Source organism: Lemur catta, chromosome 7 (assembly GCF_020740605.2).
Source record: "Lemur catta isolate mLemCat1 chromosome 7, mLemCat1.pri, whole genome shotgun sequence".
In the NCBI taxonomy this organism is placed as follows: domain Eukaryota; kingdom Metazoa; phylum Chordata; class Mammalia; order Primates; family Lemuridae; genus Lemur; species Lemur catta.
In genome coordinates this window covers 93,501,152-93,524,778 of record NC_059134.1, presented here as the reverse complement: position 1 = coordinate 93,524,778, position 23,627 = coordinate 93,501,152, and the positions used below count along the sequence as shown (strand labels likewise).

At 48.7% G+C, this 23,627-nt stretch overlaps 1 protein-coding gene across 6 annotated transcripts in view; it reads left to right on the top strand.

Annotated features, from left to right (window-relative positions):
• AMBRA1 (autophagy and beclin 1 regulator 1) overlaps positions 1-23,505 on the top strand; it is a 175,906-nt gene extending 152,401 nt beyond the window's left edge. For 5 of the 6 annotated variants that reach the window (XM_045557939.1, XM_045557938.1, XM_045557937.1 and 2 more), the window contains 4 exons: positions 6,807-6,946; positions 13,939-14,031; positions 15,461-15,654; positions 21,935-23,505. In XM_045557939.1, coding sequence (XP_045413895.1) covers positions 6,807-6,946; positions 13,939-14,031; positions 15,461-15,654; positions 21,935-22,431 — 924 coding nt within the window. In that variant the 3' untranslated portion in view covers positions 22,432-23,505. Of the gene's footprint in view, positions 1-6,806; positions 6,947-8,392; positions 8,682-13,938; positions 14,032-15,460; positions 15,655-21,934 lie in introns of those variants that run through there. The other variant, XM_045557940.1, reaches the window with a different exon arrangement.
• Positions 23,506-23,627: the final 122 nt, after the last annotated feature.

The following is a 23,627-nucleotide window of genomic DNA, read 5'->3' as shown; positions in this document are numbered from 1 at the left end:
ATCCTGGAAGGGGTACTGTTTCTTCAAGGGGAGATTGGGATAAAAGAGAGACAGCTTTGTTGTCAGAAATGATTTACTCCTTCCTAAGATTTTGTCCTCATTAATTTTCTTAAAGCTGCCTGTCAGTTGATTAAAAGCTGCTTCCGCTGCAATTATCTTAAAGTTGACTTCTGAGATGTGGTACAAAGCATCTATCCTCAAAAAGTTCTTTTCTTCAGAACATTGTAGGAAAAGGGGGAGGGGGTATGGGAGAAGTCAGAGGTGTCTCTGATGTGATTTGTCAGAGAAGGGAGGGGGCAAGATAAAAAATTAAAAATAACGTTAGAACTGCAGTCAAAGCTATTCATTTAGGCAAATTTTTCCATGACAGATTCACCCAACCCTGACAGTTTCTTTCCTCCATGGGTTCTCAGTAGAGTGCAGTCTGTACTGCATTTTATTCTTTTCACTCAAAATGTTATTGAGCCCCTACGATTGGTCTGGGAATGCAGCAGTGAGCAAAATGGACCTGGCCCCTGCCTCGCAGTGCTTCCGGGTTGGACACCTAGCTTCCTGACTGCTCTTTTCACTGCCACGTCCCCAGCCTTCACTGTGCCCAGTTGCAGGAGGCAGTCAACATTTGTTTCACGAGTGTGTGTTACTTGGAATCTTGTATGCCGTGTGTTTCCCTGCACACACATGCACATAAACCCTACTCACCACCACCATCACTGTGCCTAGCACATTACTCAGTACACTGTAGTTTTATGAAAGTACTAGTGAGAAAATCCTTCCGAAAATAATGTTTTACCCATTTCCACAATTCTTGCCAGTATCAGGGTTGAGACATGGTGAGAGGTTCCCAGTAGATAGTTTGAAAAGTAAAGACATTTTTGCAAGATGTCTAAGTTAAAAAAAAAAAAGTAAAGAAAAAACATTGTTCAAGAATAGGTTGGAAAACCAATTCTTGGATTTGTAGAAGTTGAACGTATTTAATGTAACCCCTGCCCTGAACAGAGAAATACTTCTTCCAAAAAAATATGGATCAAGCAAAATATATAAAAAGACTCCTTATCGAAGGGTGAATCTCTAGAACTCATTAGAACATTTCCTTTAAGATTTAGAAAGCTGAGGAAGTTCAAGAACTTGTGTTTGGCTCAGCGATGTAGGAGCAGGAGGAAGTAGTTATTTTAATTTCTGGGAGTTCCAGAAGCAGTGAGTGCCTCAATATTTCATTTAGCACAGAAGTAGATCCCTCAGCTGAAGTAGTCTCTGTGCTTTGATCCTAGTGGCCAGGAAACGGCCTTTGGAAAGCATCAGGCCAATTGAAAATAAAATACTTGTCTTCTGACTGTCCTTGAGATCTCCTTGAGGAACAAATGAATAAAACAAAGTTTACAAGACTCAGCAGATCACAGGAGGTTAACTGGGAATGCCTTGAAGGCAGCACACTGTTAATAGCAACACAGGGTAACAAATTCCAAAGAGTTTTGGTTTTTTTGTTTGTTTGTTTATTTTGTGTTTTTTAAGGAGCTGTTGGCTCTTCTTTTCTGCTGGGAGAGCTTTGGTTTGGACAAGTGTGATCTAGGGGGATTTATGCCGGTTTCATCTGAATGAAAGGGGAAAGTTAGGTGACTTGGTATTCTGATTCTTGTTTTACAATAATCACTTTAAAAATTATATCAACATTCTATGAGTTCTAAACCCTAACATAGAATATAAAGAAGGCTTGGACACAATAAAATAAATTAAAACAATCACATTTTCCTAGCATTGAAGAGATTCCAATAATTCATAGATCCAATCGCAGATCAACAGCTCAAAAGAAGAAAAGACAGCCATAGTGTCTCTCCCCGGCCTACTCTAGGACATGTGCATTTCTTAGCCTGTGACAAGATGTCTAGCCATCCATTTCCAGTGGAAAGGTCAGCTGTCTCTTAGCATCGGTTTTTCCATTGATTTTTCCCTCTTCTCAGAGAATTGATTCTCTTTAGTCACCCTTGCCAAAAGCTTAAAGCCTCCCTTAATTCCCATTGTTCCCCAGAGAGCATTTCTCCTCTCAGTTCCTTTATTCCTCAGAGCCCCCTTGGCTTGCACCTTCTCCCATGGCCCTTCCAGCCTCAGTTTCCAGTTGTCCCCTTCTTCTAACCAGCTTTTATTGTCTTAGTTAAAGGCAGTCTGCCAACTGCATTTGACCTCTGGCAACCACTTCACAGATGATGAGATTCCCAAATGTAAACAAAATAACCACGAAGTTTTTTCTTTTAGCTTCTTATCTGGACTGATCTGAGCAGTTCAGTTTGCTGCTTTGACTAATAATGGTTGGAGCTTTATTGGCATGCAGTAGGGAAAAACAAACCATCTTGTTGAGGGCTGCAGTACCATTTTCCTCCAAATTTTAAAAGGATGGAGAGAAAGGGTTCCCACTGACCTTCTCTGGCTCCCTCTCATTCTTTTCCTGTGTATCTTTGAACAAGAAACAAGATTCCTTTAATTTTGATCTGGGAGCTGTTACCTTTTGCTTCTACTTCTACTAGTTAGAGTTTGAGGGATGGAGAGGCAGGTGATACAAGAGATTGTCTTGGGCCCCAGAAGCGAAAGAATCATTATCTTCTACTGCCTTAGAACCATAAAGCTTTTGGCGACCTGACTCATTCCCTATTGATGTGCTGAGGCTGCACTAACTCTAAGAAAATTGTTCCTTCTAGCATATTGATTCCATTTCCCTTCATAGATGTTAGACAGAAATGAGAACAATCTACTTAGGGGGGTGCTGTCAGCATTTGTCATATACCAGGGAAGAGCTGCAGCTGAGACAGGTGAAACCAGGACTCCTCAAACATGAATCAGCAGCTGGTTTTGTATTCAGCACTGCAAAGGGTCCCTCGGTCCTGTAATCCTCCTCCAGAGTAATAGATTTTAATGTTGTAGCTTCACGGTATGTTGCTTTTGTCAGAAGGAATGGGGGTGAGGGGGTATTCACCCGGCCACCCAGCTTTGTCCTTTACATCTGGGGAGCTTTGGGGCACCTAACTAGTGTTAAGGAAACTTTTCCCGAGATGTATTTGGGGTACCTTTAAGTGAAGACCAGAACTATCTTTTACACTATCTCGGTTCTTCTTTCTTGTCAGTACTGGTGAACTTTGGGTGTACAGAAACAGTCCCCATCAAAATCTGGAAGGAGACTCACAGCTCACCCAGCCTCTGGGTTGGAAAGACTAATGGCTGAAACCATAAATGGTTTGGAATAGCCAGAGCTACCTAACCATCTGTCAGTATTGGGAAACTTGTTGCCCAGATAGTTTCTCATCTTTATGGCTAATTATGAGGGGTGTTTCTCCTCTGTGAAGTGTATTGAGAGCTATTCAACTGTGGCCTGGGGAAGGAGTGGAAACTACATCTCTGGGTGCTTTTCAAACTGGGCCAGATTCTCATTGCTCAAGTGTCCTTTAGATTCAGGCATTTGTGAAACAAGGAGAATCGGACCAGATGACCTCTCAGGATCTACGAATCAGTGATTTCTACCCATCCTGCACCCTCTGTGCTCTCATCCCTCCCCCCGCGCCCACATTAGAGTGTGATATGCAGCCAAGTGCTTATCAGGGATCCTGGAGGCTGCTGATCTTCATGTGGCATTTTCTGGTTTCCTGCCACAAAATGGGATTTAGTCTAATACCCAAACATCGGAGGAGATGGGCACTTGAGAGCTGCCCTTTCAGCACTGGTGAAGGACTTGGGCATGAGGGGGGTACTGTAGCCAGAAGGCAGATTGATGCCCCCGTGACTCCTGTAGCCACAGGAGTTGAGAAGTGGCTAGTGAGGTCAGCAAGCTTTGGGGGTCTCAACCTTTAATTACTTTTTCCAATCCCTCTGTGACCTTGTCTCTCCTAAGCTGGGTATATCTGTCATATTGGCCTCTTGAAGGTTATGTCCCCAAAGCAATTTCCTGTACTAAGAAGCAAATTGATAGTATTCGTTTATTAATCCCTCTGCAACAACAGACAATAAAAGGTAAATTTGTGATATTTGAGAAGCTTGTTTGCGTCTTTCCTGGTCTGTAACATTTCTAGAAAAGAGTTCTTTTATTCTTTTCTTTGAGACTCCCATCAGAAACTCAGCACAACCCTTAAGCATCGGATTCCTAAAACCTCATTCTCCTCCTCCTTCCAAGGCAATTTTCTAACTGGCCCTTTGGCACCATTCCCTACAATTATAAAGCATTGTGATTTTGGGGGAGACTCTGTGGTGAGGCCCATATAGAGCTGCCACAGGCCCCAAACCAAGTCTCCCCTTATCCCACCCACTGAAATTAATACTCATCCCTCCTTAACTGTGGGTGTACCCTGCTTATACCATCTGACCTTTCGGAGAAGGAATATTAAACAGATTAAGTAAGCCCAGCTACAACCACACTGTCCTTTTAGTGTTAAAAGTTAAATGCCAAGTTGTATTTAACTGTATAGCCTATAGGTTGGACCAAAACCATTGGTTATCTTCTGGAAAGGTGAAAGCCTCTTTGAGAAAGAATAAAGGCACCACATGCCATCCCTTGGTTTAAAGGAAAAGTGTTGATTAGGTGCACGGGAAAGAGAGTGGTAGTGCCATCTTCATAGATGGTCAGCCAGAGAGGCTGCGTGGAGAGTAGTAGCCATGAATTTGTTCAGGGCTCCTGCCAACTATATACATGCAAGGAGGAGATGACCCAGAGGTCAAGCAGCCATGTTCTAGATGACTAGGATAGAAATTCATTAATTTCATTGGGCTCTCTTTTATTTAAAATTTAAGGAGCCCTAGCTAATTCCTTACATTTAGAGTTGAGTCCTACAGGAGGGCATAGGAACTGCTTTTTGCAGTGGCCACGGGGCAAGCAGTCCTGTGCCTCAAACCTGAGCCAAGTCCATGTCTGTAAAAGCCCATTTAACCTTGGGACTGTGGCAAGGCCATTCTGGAAGGGTGCCAGTAGCCACCCACGCACCACAACACCTGGAATGTTACTCATAACAGGATTCTCTGTGTGTTTCAGAATATCGAGCACACATCTGCTGTCTTCTCCATTCTAGAGGCTGTCCAGGTAAAGGCCTTTCAGATAGGTGCCCATGGCACATGAACACATGATTTCAAATTTGGGGCTTCTTACCACTTGGGTTGCATAAATAGAGTGGACCCTTACCTCAAGCTCAATTCTTTCTCTTTTTTTTTTTCTTCCCTCTCTCTTATCACCTGGATAATCAGAAATGATTATCATTTTACCACCCTAAATTTATTTTATGAACAATACTTTCTGAATCACACTCTCATTTGTTTTCTCTTTTCTTTTCCCTCCATCAACTCTAGGGGCAGTTGTAAAGGCAGATGAAATTCATCCATATTTTATAGATTAAAAGCTGGGGAAGCTTAGAAGGGAAATAAACTCCGCTTTATAGATTCTCACCTTCATGTCCTTTTCATAGGCCCTAATGACCTTTTTTGAAGCCCCAGATGTAGGTTCCTGGTAACAATAATAGCAGTTACCATTTTTGAGCTTGTGCCATACCAGGCATTTTATATACATCATCTGTTTTAATTTCACAAATGATTTGAATGTATGTAGTCTTTCTGAGCCGAGATCTAGAGACATTGTTATACGGTGGCATTAGGACTAAAACCCAAGTCTTTCATTTTTCCACAGGCCTGGCCCTGTCTCTGACCAATGTTCCTTCTAAAACACCTTGTAAGTCAGTGGCCACAGAGACTATAAGGCCATCTTTTACCTTCAGCCCAAACTCTAGACACAGCTAAACTGCCCCTCAGAAAATATTAGCTTGGAAAGATACACACTATTGAAAGGAGAAGCTTTCTTTTTGTTGTTTTTTTTCTTTGTCTTTTATTTTGTTTTTTTCTTTCTTTGTTTTGAGAATCTTTCTCTTTGAGAAAGGGAACTGACCTATTTAATGGTGATATTTATATGAGCTAGAAAGAAATCATGTACCTTGGTGTTCAAGATTCCCCTCTACCCTGCTCTTTCCATCTTAATGCACCTTTTAGGTTTCCTTAACAATAGCAGTTTTAACATTGCTTTTAATTAGATGAATTAAGAATGTTCTCTGAAGTTATCACCCCCTCCCGCCCCCCTATCACCTCTAATTCCCCATTGCTGTGAGAGCACGGTGATTCCCATAGTAACGGGACTACCAGCCAAGGTTGACTCTCACTGGTTGGTCTGGTCAGAGAAAAGTTATGGGCAGTCCTCCCGGTGTGGGGGGCTCTATGGGGCTTTCTGGGGAGTTAACTTAAAAGCAACTGACTTAGACATGCTAAAAGGCTCAGAGGAGAGCACATCAAGTATGCTCTTTAGTATTTCTTGAAAGAGACCTAGCTCTCACCAAAAATAAGAGGGTCCCACTCTCCTGCTACCCCAAGTTCTCAAACCTGAGTTAAGAGTGATTCCGAGGCCGGGTAAGGTGGCTCACGCCTGTAATCCTAGTACTTCGGGAGCCTGAGGTGGGAGGATTGCTTAAGGTCAGGAGTTTGAGACCAGCCTAAGCAAGAGTGAGACACCATCTCTACTAAAAAAAAAAAAAAAAATAGAAAAATTAGCCACGCATCGTGGCAGGCGCCTATAGTCCTAGCTACTAAGGAGGCTGAGGCAGGAGGATTGCTTGAGCCTAGGAGTTTGCAGTTGGTGTGAGCTACGATTATGCCACTGCACTCTACCCAGGGAGACAGAGCAAGACTCTTGTCTAAGAAAAAAAAAAATAGTCTTTCCACCTCCTTTCCTCCCTGTGGTTAATTTGTTTCTCCCTGGAATGTATTAGTCTTGATAACAAAACTGTTTCTCCTCCATCCAGAGAGTCTTCAACGTCCTTTACCCTATGCCTGCTGACCAGCGGAGACATGTCAGCATCAACTCTGCCCGTTGGCTGCCTGAGCCAGGGCTCGGCCTCGCCTATGGTACCAACAAAGGAGACCTGGTGATCTGCCGACCAGAGTAAGTGACTCAAGGTGTGGGGGGTGAGGGGTCATCTGGGCAGAGGACTGGAGTAATCAGCATTCACCAATAGACCTAGCAGGTCAGGTGGGTCTTTTAGATAGGAAATTTAAATCCTGCTAGAGCCTGCCTCATTCCCAGTGTCACTCCTCAAAGGGTCCTCTTCCTGCAGTGGCTGGTAGGGTTAGCCCCCCATTCTAGATATCACCAAAAGACTGGCTTAGTGGTGGTTTGCTTTAATCTAAGGCAGTGTTTTTTTTCTTTGTTTTCCCTCCTTCTCTGGTGTCATAGTGATACAAAAGTCTCCCTGCAGGCAAAAGCGTAGATATCAAAGATACTTTTTTTAAATCCTTTGTGAAAAATGCAACAGGTGGTCTTGGGTTTGTGTAAATGCCATAGACATTAACTTAAGAAATAAAATTGGAAATAGAGTATTGTTAAAACTCTAGTTTGTCAAGCTGCTGATCTCTACAGTCTGTCTCTGTGTCCTGCCTATTTTCCTTTCTGCTTGAAGCTCTAGCTCATATTTGTGAAAGCAGATTGAAAAGCGCAATTTAAAATCAAAGTGATCATTATCTGATCTTGAAGTTGGGAGTAGGAGGGCAAAAGGAGCCAAAACATTTCTCCTGTCTTATGTCCTAATGACCCTCCGTTCCACTGGCTTTTTGGAGGATAGAGGTCTACCGAGGTACCCATTCACTCAGGACCCTAGGAGTCAGCCAGATTTGTCATCAGTTTTCCAGACCCAGTCAGGTGGGGAGTGTGAAGCTCTGTGTTGCATTGCAGATGAGGCTGATTGCCGCATGGGACGCTGCAGGGTTCCAGCCAACTAAATGCCACTTCTGCCTCCAGGCTGTCCTAATGCTGTCCTGCACTTGGTGCAGAGTCTTCTCCAAGAGTGTTCGCAGAGAGTAGTGTAACAGGTCTGGTAGGGCCTCTGGTTATTGGCAGTGTTCATGTTGCCTTTGGATGGGGCCCTTGGTGCTTTCTCCTAGAGTATGTATTTGGGTCAGTTTATGCGGCCTGATGGGGGACTGGTGATTGAGCCCTTGTCAGCAGAGTTAGGTCAGTGGGCCAGGAAGAAGAAAACCTGGTTCTAAGGGCAGCTTTTGCATTCCATCTTGAATTTTTACAGCCCCTCCCAAAGAGAGGCTACTGTCTAAGCTTGACCTAGATGGGCTGCTCTTGGAGGTGGGAGATTGCTTTGGTTTCCAGCTACTTGCTCCAGAGAGCATCTTTCACTCTCTTCAGAGTATCCAGAGAACGTCTTTTACCATCTCCTTGTGCCTTTTAGAACACAGCTTGCTTCTTTGACTACTCTTCCACTGTTAGCCCAGGCACTGTGTTTCTGCCTTTCCCCTGTGTGTCCATAGTCCTAGGATCTGTCCTGAAATATTTCTTTTCGTTTAAGCGCATGAGGCTAATTGTCTTATCTTTTCCTCTTAGGAATTCACAAGAGGAATCTATTAGGTCATTAAATATGAAGTGTCTGATTTCAAATCAAAAGTGTCATTTATTATATCTCAGACAAAAAGCAGTACAATCAACCAAAATATTCACGTAAACTATGGACACAGTTTTGTCATCTTAATGGTGGTAGCTTGTTTATGCCAGCAGTGAAGAAGCCTGGAGAGAATGGCGATGAAATCATGAGAGGTGTTTTCCACGGCTTGTTGAGAACTGAACATTTTTCCTTGCAAGAAGTGGTCTAAAGCCTGGAAGAAGTGGTAGTCAGTGGGTGCAAGGTCTGGTAAATACGCCGGATGACAGAGGGTTTCCAAGTCCAGCCTCTGTAGTTTGAGCAGTGTTGTTTGTGTGATTTATGGTCAAGCGTTGTCTTCCAAGAGGATTGGCCTGTCTCTGTTGACCAGTCTCGACTGCTTAATCACAAGCATCCTCATCATTTCCTCCAATTGGTTAGGGTAGACATCGCTATAATCGACTGACCAGCTTTCATGAAGCTATAGAGGATAATACTAGTGCTGGACCACCAAACAGACACCACTAGCTTGTTTTGATGAATATTCAGTTTTGGACTGTGTTTCAGCACTTCATCTTTATCCAACCATTGTGCCGAATGCTTGCAGTTGTCAAAAAGAATCCATTTTTCATCAAAGGTAACAATACAGTATAGAAATGATTTGCCTTTGTGTCATGACAGCAAAGAAAGGCAAGCTTTGAGACAATCTCGTCTGACGCTCATTTAATTCATGCAGAACCCATCAATACAGCTTCTTTACCTTGCCGATTTGTTTCATGTGGTCCAATATTGTTGGAATAGTAATGTCAAACCTTGCTGCTAATTCACACATAGGTTGAGATGGATTCGCTTCCACCACAGTTTTCAGCTCATCATTATCCACCTTGGTCTCAGGTCGTCCACGTGGCTCATTTTCAAGGTTAAAATCACCAAAATGGAACTTCTCAAACCATCAACGTACTGTGCGTTCATTAGCCACATCCTTCCCAAACACTTCACTGATGTTTCAAGCCGTTTGTGCTGCACTGGTTCCACAATGGAATTCATATTGGAAAATAACACAAATTTTTGACTTATCTGTGGTTTTACAAAAATTGCTCTAAAAAAATATTTGAAAGATAATCATAAGCCAAAACATGCATTTAAAAGATTGGGGATTTACCTTCAGAATAAAAATAAAACAAGAAGTGTCAAAGTGACATGTCAGAGATATCAACTGTCAAACTTTAGTACTTAAGGAAATCGCACATTTCATACTTAATAACCTATAGCAGGCATCTTTCCCCAAACTGGCACAGAATTCTGGACCATACTTTTATTCTGAGCAACACTGTAGTTACAGGTCTTTCTCTTCCTGTTTCTCTGAGACTTCCTTCCTCAGCAGTGTTGTTTTATCTGTGGCCTCCACGCTAACCTTTGTCTCAACCAAACTCCCAGGCCCCTCCCTTGCAAAAGTGATCTGCTCTTACAGAGGCAGAATCTCTACACCCAGTTTGTTGTGGCCCCACAAAGGATTTTATGTCTGAAACCCCAGCCTACATACTTGGTGTGAGTCACAGTCACCTCAGCCAAAAATGAAGCTGGCTTGGCCTCTGTTTTCTTTTCCCCCATATGGCATCTTCAGCATCCCAGAGTCTCTATAGGCCTAAGCCATCTTGGGCTGCCTGGGCAACTCTCTTACCCTCCAGAAACTCAAGCCTCTTCCCTAAGATGGCACTAGCATTAGACACATCAGTGTCCCATCACAGACCAAGTTGTACTGACAGAGAGCAAACTAAGTTAGCCCATCTTTTTTTGGTGTTGCTGTTTCTCCTGGGGTAGGCTGGCAAATACCTCAAGCCTCAGCACTGGAAATTTAAGGGTACTATATAAATTTGATGTGGACATTACTATGTCCTAAGTTCTTCAAAGCTTCTCCAATTCTGAGTCACCTTCGTATCTGTACAGCTTTAAGGCAAGGAAAACTATGAACGATTTACAGGTGCAGAAGTTAAGACTCACTCAAGGCCTCCCAGCAAACCAGTGACAGAACTAGACTTTCTAACTTTCAAATCTAGATTTCTTTCCTGTGGCTGGTTCTTAACCTTAATTTCCTCAAAAACCTCTTTAGAAGTCTGATGAAAGCAATGTACTCACTTCCACATAAAATTATACTACAGGAAAGCACACATAATTTTATGACTCTTTAAGACCTCAGGTAAAGAATGCAGTTCTAGATTATGTTTAGATATTTAAGCAGGTCAGGTGATGGATGCAGTGGAAAATGAGAGAGCATAAGTGAACAAGTTTATGTCTTTTGAACATCTATGATTGGTCTCTGCCTAGAATGGGGGGAACCAACAGGAAGTAGGAGCACAGGTTGGCAGTGTTTTTCCTGGGCTGCTGCCTGAGGCTGGCTGCCTCTCCCTGGGTGACACAGCTCCCCAGCACACCCATTCCCAAGCACACAGGATCCGGCCAGCCAGCTGGGCCAAGATTAGAGCCTTCCCTCCAAAACAGGTGGTATGTGCCTTCGTCCCAAGCACAGATAGCTGCACCTCATTTTGTGCTCTCTCCATCCTGCTCTTGAGTTCTCCTCCATTGTCTAAGCCTCAGCAGCCTCTCCAAGCACAAAGACAGAGGAAACAAGCTCGTTGGGCATCTCTTGGTGATACTAAAACCCCACTTGACAGTAGACAAAGGCCTTAGAAAATGCTGCATCTCTCCAGGAGAAGAAATTCTTAGGACAGGTGAGAAGACAAACAACTGGCCCTCAGCCCCTGTGCAAAGCCACATGGGGCCAGCAGCCCAGTCACCCCACCCCTCCTTGCAGTGAGGTGCTCCTTTCTCCCGTGTTCCGCCCCCCCCACCTGCACTCTCCCCAAGCTGTGCCGTGCCTCAGCCAGCACCCCCATACCCATGGTGGGTGTGCAGTGCCAGATTGATGTGAGGGGTGCTTACTCACTTCCCGCTTCACAGATAAGCCCTGCATGTGGGGGGGGCCGGGGGGGCGTGCTGGGAAGACCACTGCTTCTCAGAGTCGGCTCAGAAGACAGAACTGAGGGATTCATGGCAGAAAAGAAGTAGGCTGAGCCTGTGGGGCTCCTAACAGGGCTACAGTTCTGTCCCTTCAGAGGGCGCCACCCCTGAGTATGGTAGTTATAAGCAAGCATCGCTGCCCAAGGAGGGGGAAGGCATGCCTCTGAGTCAGAGGAGGAGCCAGAATTGCCACAAAGACTACATCTTTCAGGTGAGGCTACAAGAGCCAGGTGCCGGCTTTTTCCCACGTTGCAGAGATAGTGAGTAAACACCAGTCTTCTTGGAAACAGTCCTTTCCAGTGAGACAGCTGTGTGTTCCAGTCCTCTGCAGCCATGTAACTTATAGATGGAGGAAGAATGTTCTCAAAGGGAGCATTCCCTAGAAGTTGGGAAGTTTGGAGCCAGAAGTTCTGTGGAAAGAGCTTTGTGACCGCTGAGGACCGCAGGCTGGCCCTCAGGGAGCCCAGGAAGGCCCCAGGAGTGAGGAATTTGTTGAGCCCAGCCCAGAAGCACAGCTTCCAGGTGTTAAGTGCAAGTCCTTTTGAAAAGGCCAACCCTGATTGACCTTCCCTCTCTTCTTCTTCCCTTTGTGTGTTTGTCTAGCTCCCAGGGAGAAACTAGAGCAAACAGTGACTCATTTACCCTCACAAAGACCCAAGAAGGAAGGGAATGGTTGGGATCATTCTTTAGCTTACAGACGGGAAGGAATGGGTGGCACTGGGTATTGAAGGCTAACAGCTGCAGTAGTCAGAGAGGGTATCTTCAACTCTATTCCTTGGTGCGGTTCCTAGAATTTAAACCAAATCCATGAGCTCATTGTAGTCAGGCTCTCTGACCACAGAAAGTAGAACAAATCAGGGCTTAGAACTAGACCTGTTTGTGGGGAGCAGAAAGGATTGGGGTAGGGTGGGAGAGTGGAATAGCACGTTGAGGCCGTAACTACAGGCCCTGTTCTGTTTGAAATACCCAAGGTTCTGGCTCCGAGCTGACGGCACATGCTGCCCAGGTAGAAAGTGTTTGAAGGGATCCTTTGGCCACCAGCATCATGCTGACAGTCCCAGCTCAGACAGCCGGGCCTTCTGGTGGCCTCTTTTCTGAGATAGGAAGAAAAGTTGCAGGTCAGGCAGTACATGATTTGTTGTAGGTTTGGTGTGAACAGTTTGTTGTCACTAACCAGCTCAGGCTAACAAGAATTACAGAGGAAGGAATTGGCAGGGACCTACGTGGTATTGCAACCTGTCAATAAATCTTGACAAGTTGGTAATCAGAGGCTTCCTGGCAGCTGGCTTCACATAGTGCCTCATGCAGCCAGGATTTGCTCACCAAAAAATGCAGTGATGACTTTGTTTTTGGAGGCCTCTGCTGTTGATTTCTGGCCATTTGTTCTTTTGCTTCTTCCCTAATATAAGGTAGTTTTCTCTCACCTTTGCCCTCTACTTCCTGTGCTGTTCTCAGACAACCCCCAGACCCTCCCCCCCAAAACAGCTGAGTGGTAGAAGAGAAAGGAGATACAGTTGGTCTTTGGTATCCACAACTCTATCCATGGATTCAGCCAACCACAAATTGAAAATATTTGGAGGGGTGGAAACAATAAAGAATAACAGTACAGACCGGGGTGCCGTGGCTCACGCCTATAATTCTAGCACTTTGGGAGGCCAAAGCGTGAGGAATTGCTTGAGGCCAGGAGTTTGAGACCAGCCTGAGCAACATAGCGAGACCCCATCTCTACAAAAAAAAAAAGAAAAAGAAAATTAGCTGGGTAGCTGGGTGTGGTAGCGAGCACCTGTAGTCCCAGCTACCTGGGAGTCTGAGGCTAGAGCACAGGAGTTTGAGGTTGCAGTGAGCTATGATGACACCATTGCACTCTAGCCCAGGCAACAGAATAAGACCCTGTCTCAAAAAAAAGCAAAAACAATAATACAAATATTAAAATATAGTAAAAAAATACAAATATAGTGTAACAACTATTTACATTGTATTAGGTATTACAAGTAATCTAGAGAGGTTTTTAAATACGCAGGACGGTGTGCATAAGTTATATGCCAGTAGTATGCCATTTTATATGAGAGACTTGAGCATCTGTAGATTTTGGTATCCATGGGAGGTCTTAGAACTAAAATCCCTGTGATGCCGAGGGATAGCTGTACTACTTTTTAAAGGGTGGTCTGCAGGAGATCACACCAAATCCACAGGCCAGCGGCCCTCTAAAAGGAGCCAGGAGGGGTGTAGTACAGAGAAGTGAAAGGAAGAGCACTTTTGCTTAGCTGTGGCTCGTTACCTTCAAAGAAGCAAGTATTCCCTCCAGCAAAGCCTAATACCTAGAATCTTCATGACCACCTAAAGACAGATTTGGGTCTCAGCCCAGCCCTAGGAGAGAGCAAGGATGGACTGCCAAGCCACAGTCCACAAAGCCCAAGAATTGTAAGGAGCGCTTACCATTCCCTCTCTAATGCCTTTCACCTTCTCTTCTCCATCCTTCCCAACTGATTTTTAGGGCCTTAAACTCTGGTATCGAGTACTACTGGGACCAGCTGAACGAGACTGTCTTCACTGTCCATTCCAACAGCAGGAGCAGCGAACGGCCTGGGTATGTGGGAAGTAGAAGAGGAGCAGCTGGCTGTGGCCTGTCCCTTCTTCCTGCTTTTATTTATTAATTTACTTTTCTGAGATGGGGTCTTGCTGTGTTGCCCAGGCTGGAGTACAGTGGCTGTTGATTCACAGGCACAATCATAGCTCACTGTAACCTCAAACTTCCGGGCTCAAGTGATCCTCCCGAGCTGCTGGGACTATAGGTCACAAGTCACCCCTCTTCCTGCTTTTCATGGGCACTCAAGCAGCACCCTCAGACTGTGCTCCAGGACGCTGGGTCCCTTCTCAACCAGAGCAGCTCATCTTTGATCTCTTTCATGTACTGAGCTTTTGCATATGGTTTCATTTGAGAAAAGTGTTCCATGGCTAAGAGCGAGAACAAAACCTCCACTCTCAGGGTCTTGCTTTAGGACACCCCCTGACCCCCTCCCATTCTGGCCATGGTGTCTGGGCACACTTGGGGTGAGGAGAGAAGACAGGGCACTAGAGAAAGATGCTGCCCCATGAAGTCTGCTTTGTGGCCCAGGAAGAATCTGTGGCTGGATCTCTCTCAGATGACCAGGATCTCAGGGCCCAAGCTGCCCCGTTGCTGCAGCCCAGGGACAAAACCTCTCCAGGGGCCAGATGGAGAGTAGGTACTGATCCTGTTATCACTGAATTCACTAATGAAGACTGAGATGTGTGCTAGGTTGATGATAAACCCAAGGCAATCGCCACTTCCCCTAGGATTTGCTGGGCACAGCTGGAGGGATAGTTCCAGAGCAGCTGGAAATGTGAGTGCCTGATATTGAATAAGTCCTGGGCTGCCTCTGCTGCCAGCTCCAGCCACCCCAAGGGTCAAGTCTGGGAAATGCCCAAGGAGAGGGAGGTGCTGGCCTTTTAGAGCAGTTTGTGCTCCTTACCTGCAAGAGTCTGTTTTCAGAAGGCCCTGAAAGGAGGATCCCAGAACAGCCTCCTAGCAGTTCTGGTCCTTTCCCTCCAAAGTAGAGATCTCAGTCCACTTGGAAATTCCAAGATTTAAACTGAAATCTTGACATAATACAATTAGAAGGAAGGCAAGGACTCACTCCACTACTCACCCTTTGTCCCATGGATCAGGCATCTTGAATGTAAATGAGAGTCTTTTCAGATCAGCCATCTCCACTCTTACCCCTGCAAAGGGCCTGTTGTTTAAGGGAATGACTGAAAACAGCTGGGTTGCCAGATTGGATGGTTCCGTGGCCTCCTTTCTTTGCCCCAGGGCATGGACTGATCTTGGAGGAGAATGGACACAGACGAGTTAACCACCATCAGGAGGCAGCTGCAGGAGCACGGGCTTTTCCTCTTAGCCCACACTATGCCCTGAGGATTGACATGGAGCCCAGAGAGCTCTGTGAGGGATGCTGTCCCAAGCCCTGCCTGACTTCAGCCTGCCTTTCTCTCTCTAGAACCAGCAGAGCCACGTGGAGAACAGACAGAGATATGGGTCTGATGAATGCAATTGGGTTGCAGCCCCGGAACCCCACCACCTCAGTGACATCTCAGGGCACCCAGACTCTGGCCCTGCAGCTGCAGAATGCCGAAACACAGACCGAAAGGGAGCTGCAGGAGCCAGGGACGGCAGCCTCAGGTCCTGGTGAAGGTGAGAGCCATGCAGTGCCAGAGGGAGGTGTGACCAGGGGTGGGCCCTCCCTGGGAGAGGTAGCCTAAGGCTCACAGCCCCTCTGCATGGATAGATGGTGCTGCGTGAGTGCCACTTCTCAGTCAGGGTGAGTACCCCCTCATGTGTCTAGGGCAATGCCCACCTGGTGACATGAAGAGCCTTCTAAGGCAGGAACATCATTTCCCTGAGCTGGATCACTTTCCTGTAAGCTGAGTTGCTCTTGCAGCCTTGCTCAGCTCCCACCAAGTACCCCGACCTCCCTCTCCTCTAAAACCTGGAAGACCCAGGCTGTTTTTCCAAAGAAAGAACACAGAAAGTAGCCTGGATTGAAAGGGCTACAAGAGAGACTTGCTGCTGCAAGCTCTCATTCCAGAGAAGTGCACACCAGGCCTCAGGCTTCTAGGGCCAACCCACAGGTTGTCTTCCCTCTGCCCACATGGCAGCTCTGGGACTGGCACAGGTGAGACCGTCCCATGCTTCTGTCGCACCAAGGGTTCCTTGTCATTTTGGCTGCAGCCTGGCACACCATCAGCCCCTTCCTCTCACCTATTTCAGGTGTGGCTCAGCCGGCCTCAGCCCTGGCTCTCAGTGCCAGCCTCACACTTTTAAGAACCAATTAGCACTTCCCAGCAGTAGAGCTCAAACCACTTAGGAGTCCGTCAGCAGCTGTGTTAAATAGGCTGTTCTCACTCCATCACTCTCCTCACTCCCTACCCCCAGCCCCCTTGCTGGGCCTGAACAAGGCACTGAACAAGGCAGCTCCAAACAGACACACATTTTCTAGGTCTGTGTTGAGCCATTGCTCAAAAGAGACGGGGGAGGAGAAGCCATGGTGCACATCAGGCAAAGAGTCACACATTTGCCCATGTTACCCCCAGGAACAGCTTTCCACACTGCAGTCCCCCACAGGGCACGGCCCCTCTCACTGCCATAAACTGAAATTTCTAAACGTTAAGTCCCTTTTTGGTCCGCGGCCCAGCCCGCCTCCTACATCTGAGGCCCCTGGCTCTGTTTTGGATATAAGCCCCTTTGGTGGGGACACTAGCAGCCCGCAGTGCTGGGCAGAGCAGCCAGTTGCAGCTCTGAGCCTTGAGCAAGAGGTAGCTGAAGGCTCCTTCCACCATCTCCAGGCCTGTTGTTACAGGTTTCTGTGGACTCTGAGCCGCCCTGGAGTCTACTACGCCTGTTCCAGGAAGCCTGAGAGCCAGGCAACAGGGAGACACCACTGGCTTCTCCAGTGGAGCCAGCTTCCCAACCCCCTCTCCCCATAGATGGGCAGCCCCTGAGAGCCCCCGATTAACCCAGAAGCATGAGGGCTGCCCATGAGGAATTGGGGCAGGTATTCTGTAGTCTTAGGCAGCCTCTCTGATTTGATTTCGTGGCCATTTACTGAGCGTCTACCAAGTGTCAGCCACTTGGGCTGTGAAGACAAATAAGCCTCCAATGTTCCCCAAGGAGCTCACAGCATAGAGAGGGAGACAGACCCCTAAGCTGGTAATTGCTTTAGTGTGATGAGGGCCTTGGGGGCACAAAGGAGGGGGGGGCGTGCCCAGTCTGCAGGGCTCAGGGGAGACTTCTGGAGGAGGTGGCCCTGAGCTGAGTCTTCAAGGATGAGGACAAGTTAGGCAAAATGGGGTGGCGGGGAGGCCTTCCTGGAGAGGAGACAGCTCATGCAAGGGCACCAAGTTCAAAAACATCTCACTACGCAGAGAGAGCCACTAGGAGGTTTGTGTTCACGGACATCCAGTGCATGTTGAAAACAGGCTGGAAGAGTGGGGAGGGCAGATTACTGGGGCTGGACTGGGATCGAGGCCTGTAGCCTGAAGGTGAAGTGCAGGGGCTGCCAACCTGAGTGTGTCCTCTGCTGTTTTACCCACCAAAGGATTCTCTACTGTTTTCTCCGTTAGCACCTGGCCCATTTCTGGCCTCCAGTCAATTATAAGTTCTTCTCTTCCTGTTTGGGGGGTGAGGGCAGAGGGTGGGTAGAGGGGAGGGAGCCTTCTTTCCCAGTTTCAAGCGGCCAGGACCTCCCTCCTAGAAAGTAGAGCAAGTGGTGGAGGGTGAGCCCTTCTGAGCCTAGGCGCTAGTCAGGAGCAGTCTGCCTGTGGCCCTGCGAACATTGCCTAGGACTCTGGCTCCCAGCCCTTCCATTCGTCACGCCCCTTTCAGATAGCAGTCAGGGGAGGGGAGGTGTGGGTCGGAGGGGTATGGATGGGTGTCACTGCCTAGCCCTGTCCCTCCTATGGCCAGGAACCTTGTTCTGAAGTGCTCACCCCACTACTCTGCTCTCGGAGTCCTCACAGAGGAGACCAGGGATCAGGGCTCTCTTTGGGCCCGAAGTTCCCCATTCAGAGGCAGGCACAGCCTCCTCTCTGTATTCACCCAACTGGTAGCCAGATCTGCAAGAACATGGGTAGCAAAACCCTGATCAAGGAGGTTAAGTCCTCTTCTGGGCTTGGCTAGAAGGGGGATCCCCCTGCATACATGCCCACTACAGCGTCCCAGATTTATTAAATGTTGGAAACCACCCTACTTGTAGTAATCACTGTTCTGTGACCTGCCCCATCCCATCAGCTAGCACCAAAGGGTTCCCAGGCTACTTCTCATTTTCTTGCTCTATAAAAATTTTAGAAAATCCATTCAACTCTTTCCAGGACTTCCAGGAAGAGCCCTTCACAGGGGGAATTTGCAGCTGTCAGCTTGTTTGCACATCCAGCTTTAACAAAAGAGTTTGATCTCCTCCGAACTTACACTTGACCCTGCAGCAAGCTTTCCTGCCCTGCTGGCCGAGAGGGTAGCTCAGGAAGTGAGGGAAGCCTTCCCTGGGCTGCCTATTTGCTCCCAGCACCAGTACGTGCCGGCCTGGCTCACAGCAGGCATTCAGGAAGTGTGTGGAATGGATTGAGCTGAGGCGAGGCCCTGCCTCTGAGCTTGGCTGTGCTGCACTGTTTGGAGAGCACCATGGCTCTGCCTTGTCTGGTGAAGACGGTGGTTAGACCAGCTGCATTAGCCTGGGCCCTGGGCCAGGAAAAAGCAGATGTGAACAGGGTCAGGAAGAGCAGTTCCTCCTTTGACTCCTAACTGTCGTTCCTCTTCTGCTCTTCTGGGCAGTGAAGCCCCCAGAATTCAGTGTGGTTGCAAGGCACAGGGGGAAATCGCTGATCCTACCCTGGTGTCTGTATCCTGATTGTACCTTAGAACTTGCCAAGGAAAAGATCTCATGTCAACACTAAATCAATTTCCCATTTTTCAAAGACAAAAAGAAATGCTTTTGCTACAGGGAAGGTGACAGCAGAAGTAGCCCCTGTAGCACCACTGTTCCTGGATCATGGGGCACACAGCTGCCATTGCCTTCAGGCCCCAGTGTTTTTCCCCTGGAAGAATGTGCCAGCTGCCTTCAGTAGCTCTTAGCCTTGGCTTAGAGTTCCCAGGAGGGAGGCACAGCTCATAGCTCTGTAGGCTGAAACTATCCACACCCAGCCCTGGGGAACCATTTATGTGTACATTTTTAAATCTTCCATTCATTCTTTTTTGAGCACTTACTTTCTGTCTGGTATTATATTAGGCACCATGAATTCAAAGGTATTGCAGAGGGAATTACATTTAGAGATGAAGCCATCATGTCTCTTCCCTCAAAGAGCACGTCCAGGAAGGAACTAGACATATGAATACTTCTCCTGTAGTTAAGGATAACATGTGACCAGTTTTCAAAGTCTCCTTAAGTCTGGAGCCCCTGTAAGCAGCCTGGGAGCCCTTTTATTCCTCCATACATATATTTGACAAATACATACAGAGTGCAAGAACACGTGTTAGATGCTGGACTCAGAGGCATAAGGCTGAGTCCAAGACCTTCAGGAGCTTGCAGCCCAGAAGAGAGACGTAGCAGCCATCAGAGGTGGAGCACCAGGAGGCCTCAGAGAAGGAGCAGCCTTCCTGCTGGGGCCCGCGGAAGACTGGGTGAAAGAGACGGCATTTGCACTGGCTCTCGAAACTCAGTAGATGTGGGGCGTGAGGAGATGGGGCGCGAGCACAGCAGAGAGCGTGCGCAGCATGTCTGTATGTGCAAGCAGGGAGCAGGGCCGAGTCTGCGTTAGGAAGGGCTATTGGTGCATGAAGGGGGGCAGAGTAGCAGGGTCAGGAAAGTGGTGAGGGCCTGGCCAGAGGGCATTCAGATGTTAAGCAAAGGAGTTGTTGACAACTGTGAGGGTCTCAGAGCTGCGGGGTTTTGAACAGGTATAGACTTAGCCAGAGCTCAGTTAATCAGAGCTTCCTCAGAATGGTAATAGCGCAGCATGGAGACCGCGTGGAAAGGGAGGAGACAGGAAGCAAGAAGAACAGTGAGGCCACACAGCCACAGTCGTCCTGAGGCATGGCCAGGGCCAACGCAAGCCGTGGGAGAGGACACGAGGGCTCTGACCTGAGTGCTAGCGGTCAGGCCTCCTCCAGGCCCGGGAAGGCCCCTCGGGGCTCCCTGAGGGCCCCAAGGCAGCCTGTCCTGTCCCTAGAAACCATCTACTTGAAAAGAGCTGATAGTTCACCAGGCACAGAGCCCAGCACAGTGAGCTCCAGTGCCAGCAGGCCGCTGGCCAGCCCACCGCACCCCCCAGAGCAGGCTGGGAGGTCTCCAGTGCACGGCGTTCTTAGAGAGAGTGGAGGCTGCAGTGAGCACAGGGAGGGCCCCGTGGGGCCTCCCCAGGCAGCCATTTGGCTCTCGGGGTAGAAGCTATGCTGGCATCCAGGCCCTAGGTTGACCTTTCTTCACAGCCTTGTCCCACTATTTGAAGGCCTTTCCCCTGAGAGAAGGCAGGGTTGGCCCAGGACTCTGGAAGCCCTTCGGGTTTTCTTTCCTTCTGCCCTGGGAGCTGGAGCCAAGCTTCCTAGGAAGAGGTGGGTAAGGGCAGCTGCCTTGAGGGGTGTGGGGCAGAGTTTACCAGGGGACCTCAAGGAAAGAAGGCTGGGCATAAGCTAAAGCCCAGGTGGTGCCTCCACTGCTTAGTGCTGAGGAGAATTGTTGAAGACCTGGAGAAGGAACTAGTAGCAGGAGGCTGCCAAGCACTAACGAGAAGGGAGAGAGATCCAGGGAAGCCTTAGACACTGCTAAACTATGACACTGGCCTGGAAATCGAGCTCTAAGGAGGCAAGCAGAGAGAAGGGACTGCAGGAGGTTGGGGGAGCAAAGAAAGTCTTGTAAAAATAGCTGGTGGCAACAAGTACCCCCAAAAGAAAGAAAACTCAACATCATAACCCCAAAACTGTAAAATCCCAAACTGGCCAGCAAGTAGCCAAAGGAAACAAATCAGTAGTTCAGTGGGGCCATCGCTGGCAGCCCGGGAGGCGTGCTCACAGTTGCCCACCAGGTTGGCCTGGTTCTCCCCCTGCAGAGCGCTGAGCGTTGAGTGCCAGGCAGGAGGGGAGTCCCTCAGGACAGAGCTCCATTGCTGCAGAACCCAAGTTAGTCACAGCAGCCCCGCCAACCGAGGGCCTGGGCTGTGCATTATCTCGTTTCCTCTGCCCAGCACTGTGCAAGGTGGGTATTAAGGGATTTGTTCAAGGGAAGCCGGCTAGTGAGTGGCAGAGCTGAGATTTGAGCCTGTCTTGTCTGTTCCCACACAAGGGAGTGCCCAGAGCCCTCTCCCCCTCCGTAGAGCTGCAAGTACAATAACTTGTGACGACTGGTGGGTAAAGAGAGAAGTGAGAAGGAAACAGTTCTAGGGGACAGTTAAAAACTCAAGCTTCCTCCTGGGCTTGTAGGAAATAACACAAACAGCACAACAGTGAGGGAAGACAGCGTTGAAATGAAGCAGAGCAGACTGTTTGCCTCTGGGCCACACCCGTAGGGTGCCCTGTGTCTCCCGAAGACTGGGCAGCAGACCCCCAGCCTGAGGTCTACTGAGCTGCCCGAGACAGGGAGAGGACAGGCAGAGCAATCTCTCCAGACCCACCTTCTCAGCCTTCTTTCAGACGAGCCTGCCGCTGGCACCGAAAGGGTTAATTAAAGCCAACCGCTTGCCTTCTGAATAGCCTTTTAGCCACCATACGCCATCCTAGGTCTCAGTTTCCCCACCAGTAACACTTTGACTTATGATTATCTTGGGAGTTTTGTGTAGCTTTCAAGACTGGTTTTCACAATGACAGAGTTGGGTCTCCTCTTATTCCTGCTTTTCATCTAGAATCTCCCAGCTCTTCCTCGTGGCTGCCTGCCTGACTCCGAGGCCCAGGCCGGCAGCTAATTCCCTCTCTTCTGCTTTGTACCTTCTAGGTGAGGGCTCAGAGTACGGTGCCGGTGGGGAAGATGCCCTCAGCAGGATCCAGAGGCTGATGGCGGAGGGGGGCATGACGGCCGTGGTGCAGCGGGAGCAGAGCACCACCATGGCCTCCATGGGGGGCTTCGGCAACAACATCATCGTCAGCCACCGCATTCACCGCAGCTCCCAGACGGGCACCGAGCCGGGTGCCACCCGCACCTCCTCGCCCAAGCCCTCCACTTCTCGGGGACTGCTCCCGGAACCGGGGCAGCTGGCTGAGCGAGGCCTAAGCCAACGGACAGCCTCCTGGGACCAGCCTGGTACCCCTGGGCGAGAGCCACCCCAGCCAACCCTGCCCTCTTCCTCCCCTTCCCCTATTCCTGTCCCCCTTCCTAGCACTGAGGGACCAACCCTGCATTGCGACCTGACCAATAACAACCACCTTCCTGATGGTGGCGGCAGCAGCAGGGGGGAAGCTGCAGGCCCCAGTGGGGAGCCACGGAACAGGTAGAGACGAATGTGTGCTCTGGTGCCTCCCCTCGAACCGCTGAGCAGAAACCGGACCTCACAGCTGACTGGGAACTGAACACGCGGAAGAGTTGCTGGCTGCATCAGGGAACAGGAGGAGTAAGAGGGTGGGGGTCGAGAGGAGTCAGAGTCAGTGGGTATGAGGCAGTCGGATGGGCAAGGCTTGCCTCAGGGGACTGGAACCTTCCAGGATCTGGAGCCCAGGAGAGCCACACTGCTGGGCTTAATGTGTATGGAGAAGCAAGTGGGTATCTCTGCCACGAACCCCCCTTTCTCCTAGAAACATGGGCTCAAGGGACTCAGCCCTGCACAGAGAGCCCCAGAAGAGTGAAGAGTCTTCCAGATCTGGGCAAGCCATCCTGCACAGAGGCCAATGGGGCAGCTTTTCTCTGTCCACCTGTTGGGTGGGCAGAGACACCTGGAGCCCAAAAACAGGAGGAGTGGTCTGGCCCCCAGAAACCATCTCCAGCTCTGAGCCTTCCAGAGCTTCAGTCTCTCTTCATCATCTTGCCCCACAGAAACCACAGCCAGGGTCAGGCCAGGCTCCCAGATTCCTGAGCATAGGGACTTCCTGCATTTACTGATGGGGGACAACTGTGAGGTGAAGGGGGCAGCCTGCTTGCCTGATACAGGATGGGGTCAAGGGACGGTGGGCAGGTCCTCACTCAGGAGTGGGGGGTGTAGGCTGGCCCACCCCCAGGGCTTGTCCACCAAGCTCCTCCCTCCCCTCCAAGGCCCTCAGCAGCACCTGTGGGTGTCAGTATTACCTGAGCCTAGGCCAAAGCTAGCCCAAGGCTGGGGAGGGGATGGGGCTCCAGGTCAGAGTGTGAGGTCTTGGTCTGTGATTTAAGGTGTTGCATGTGGAATCTTGAACTGTATGTGTAGTTTCTAGTGGAGAAATCAAGGCTCTGATCATTTTGTTTTTAGTATGAAAATGTGATTTCCTTTCTGTTTGTAACTCATCATAGAAACATTGTGGTGGGAGGAGAGGGGATAGTCTACTGCTGATGAGGGAAACACCAAAGATCTACATCATTAAAATGATGACATGCCCCTCGCCAGGCTCCTCTGTTTGTTTCCATGGAGGATGGAGAAGGGGTGGTGATTGGGATGTGGGGGGCATTGACGTGAGCTGGGCCCAGGTTCTCCCAGGCACCATCTCTGGTGCTGCTGTCCTAG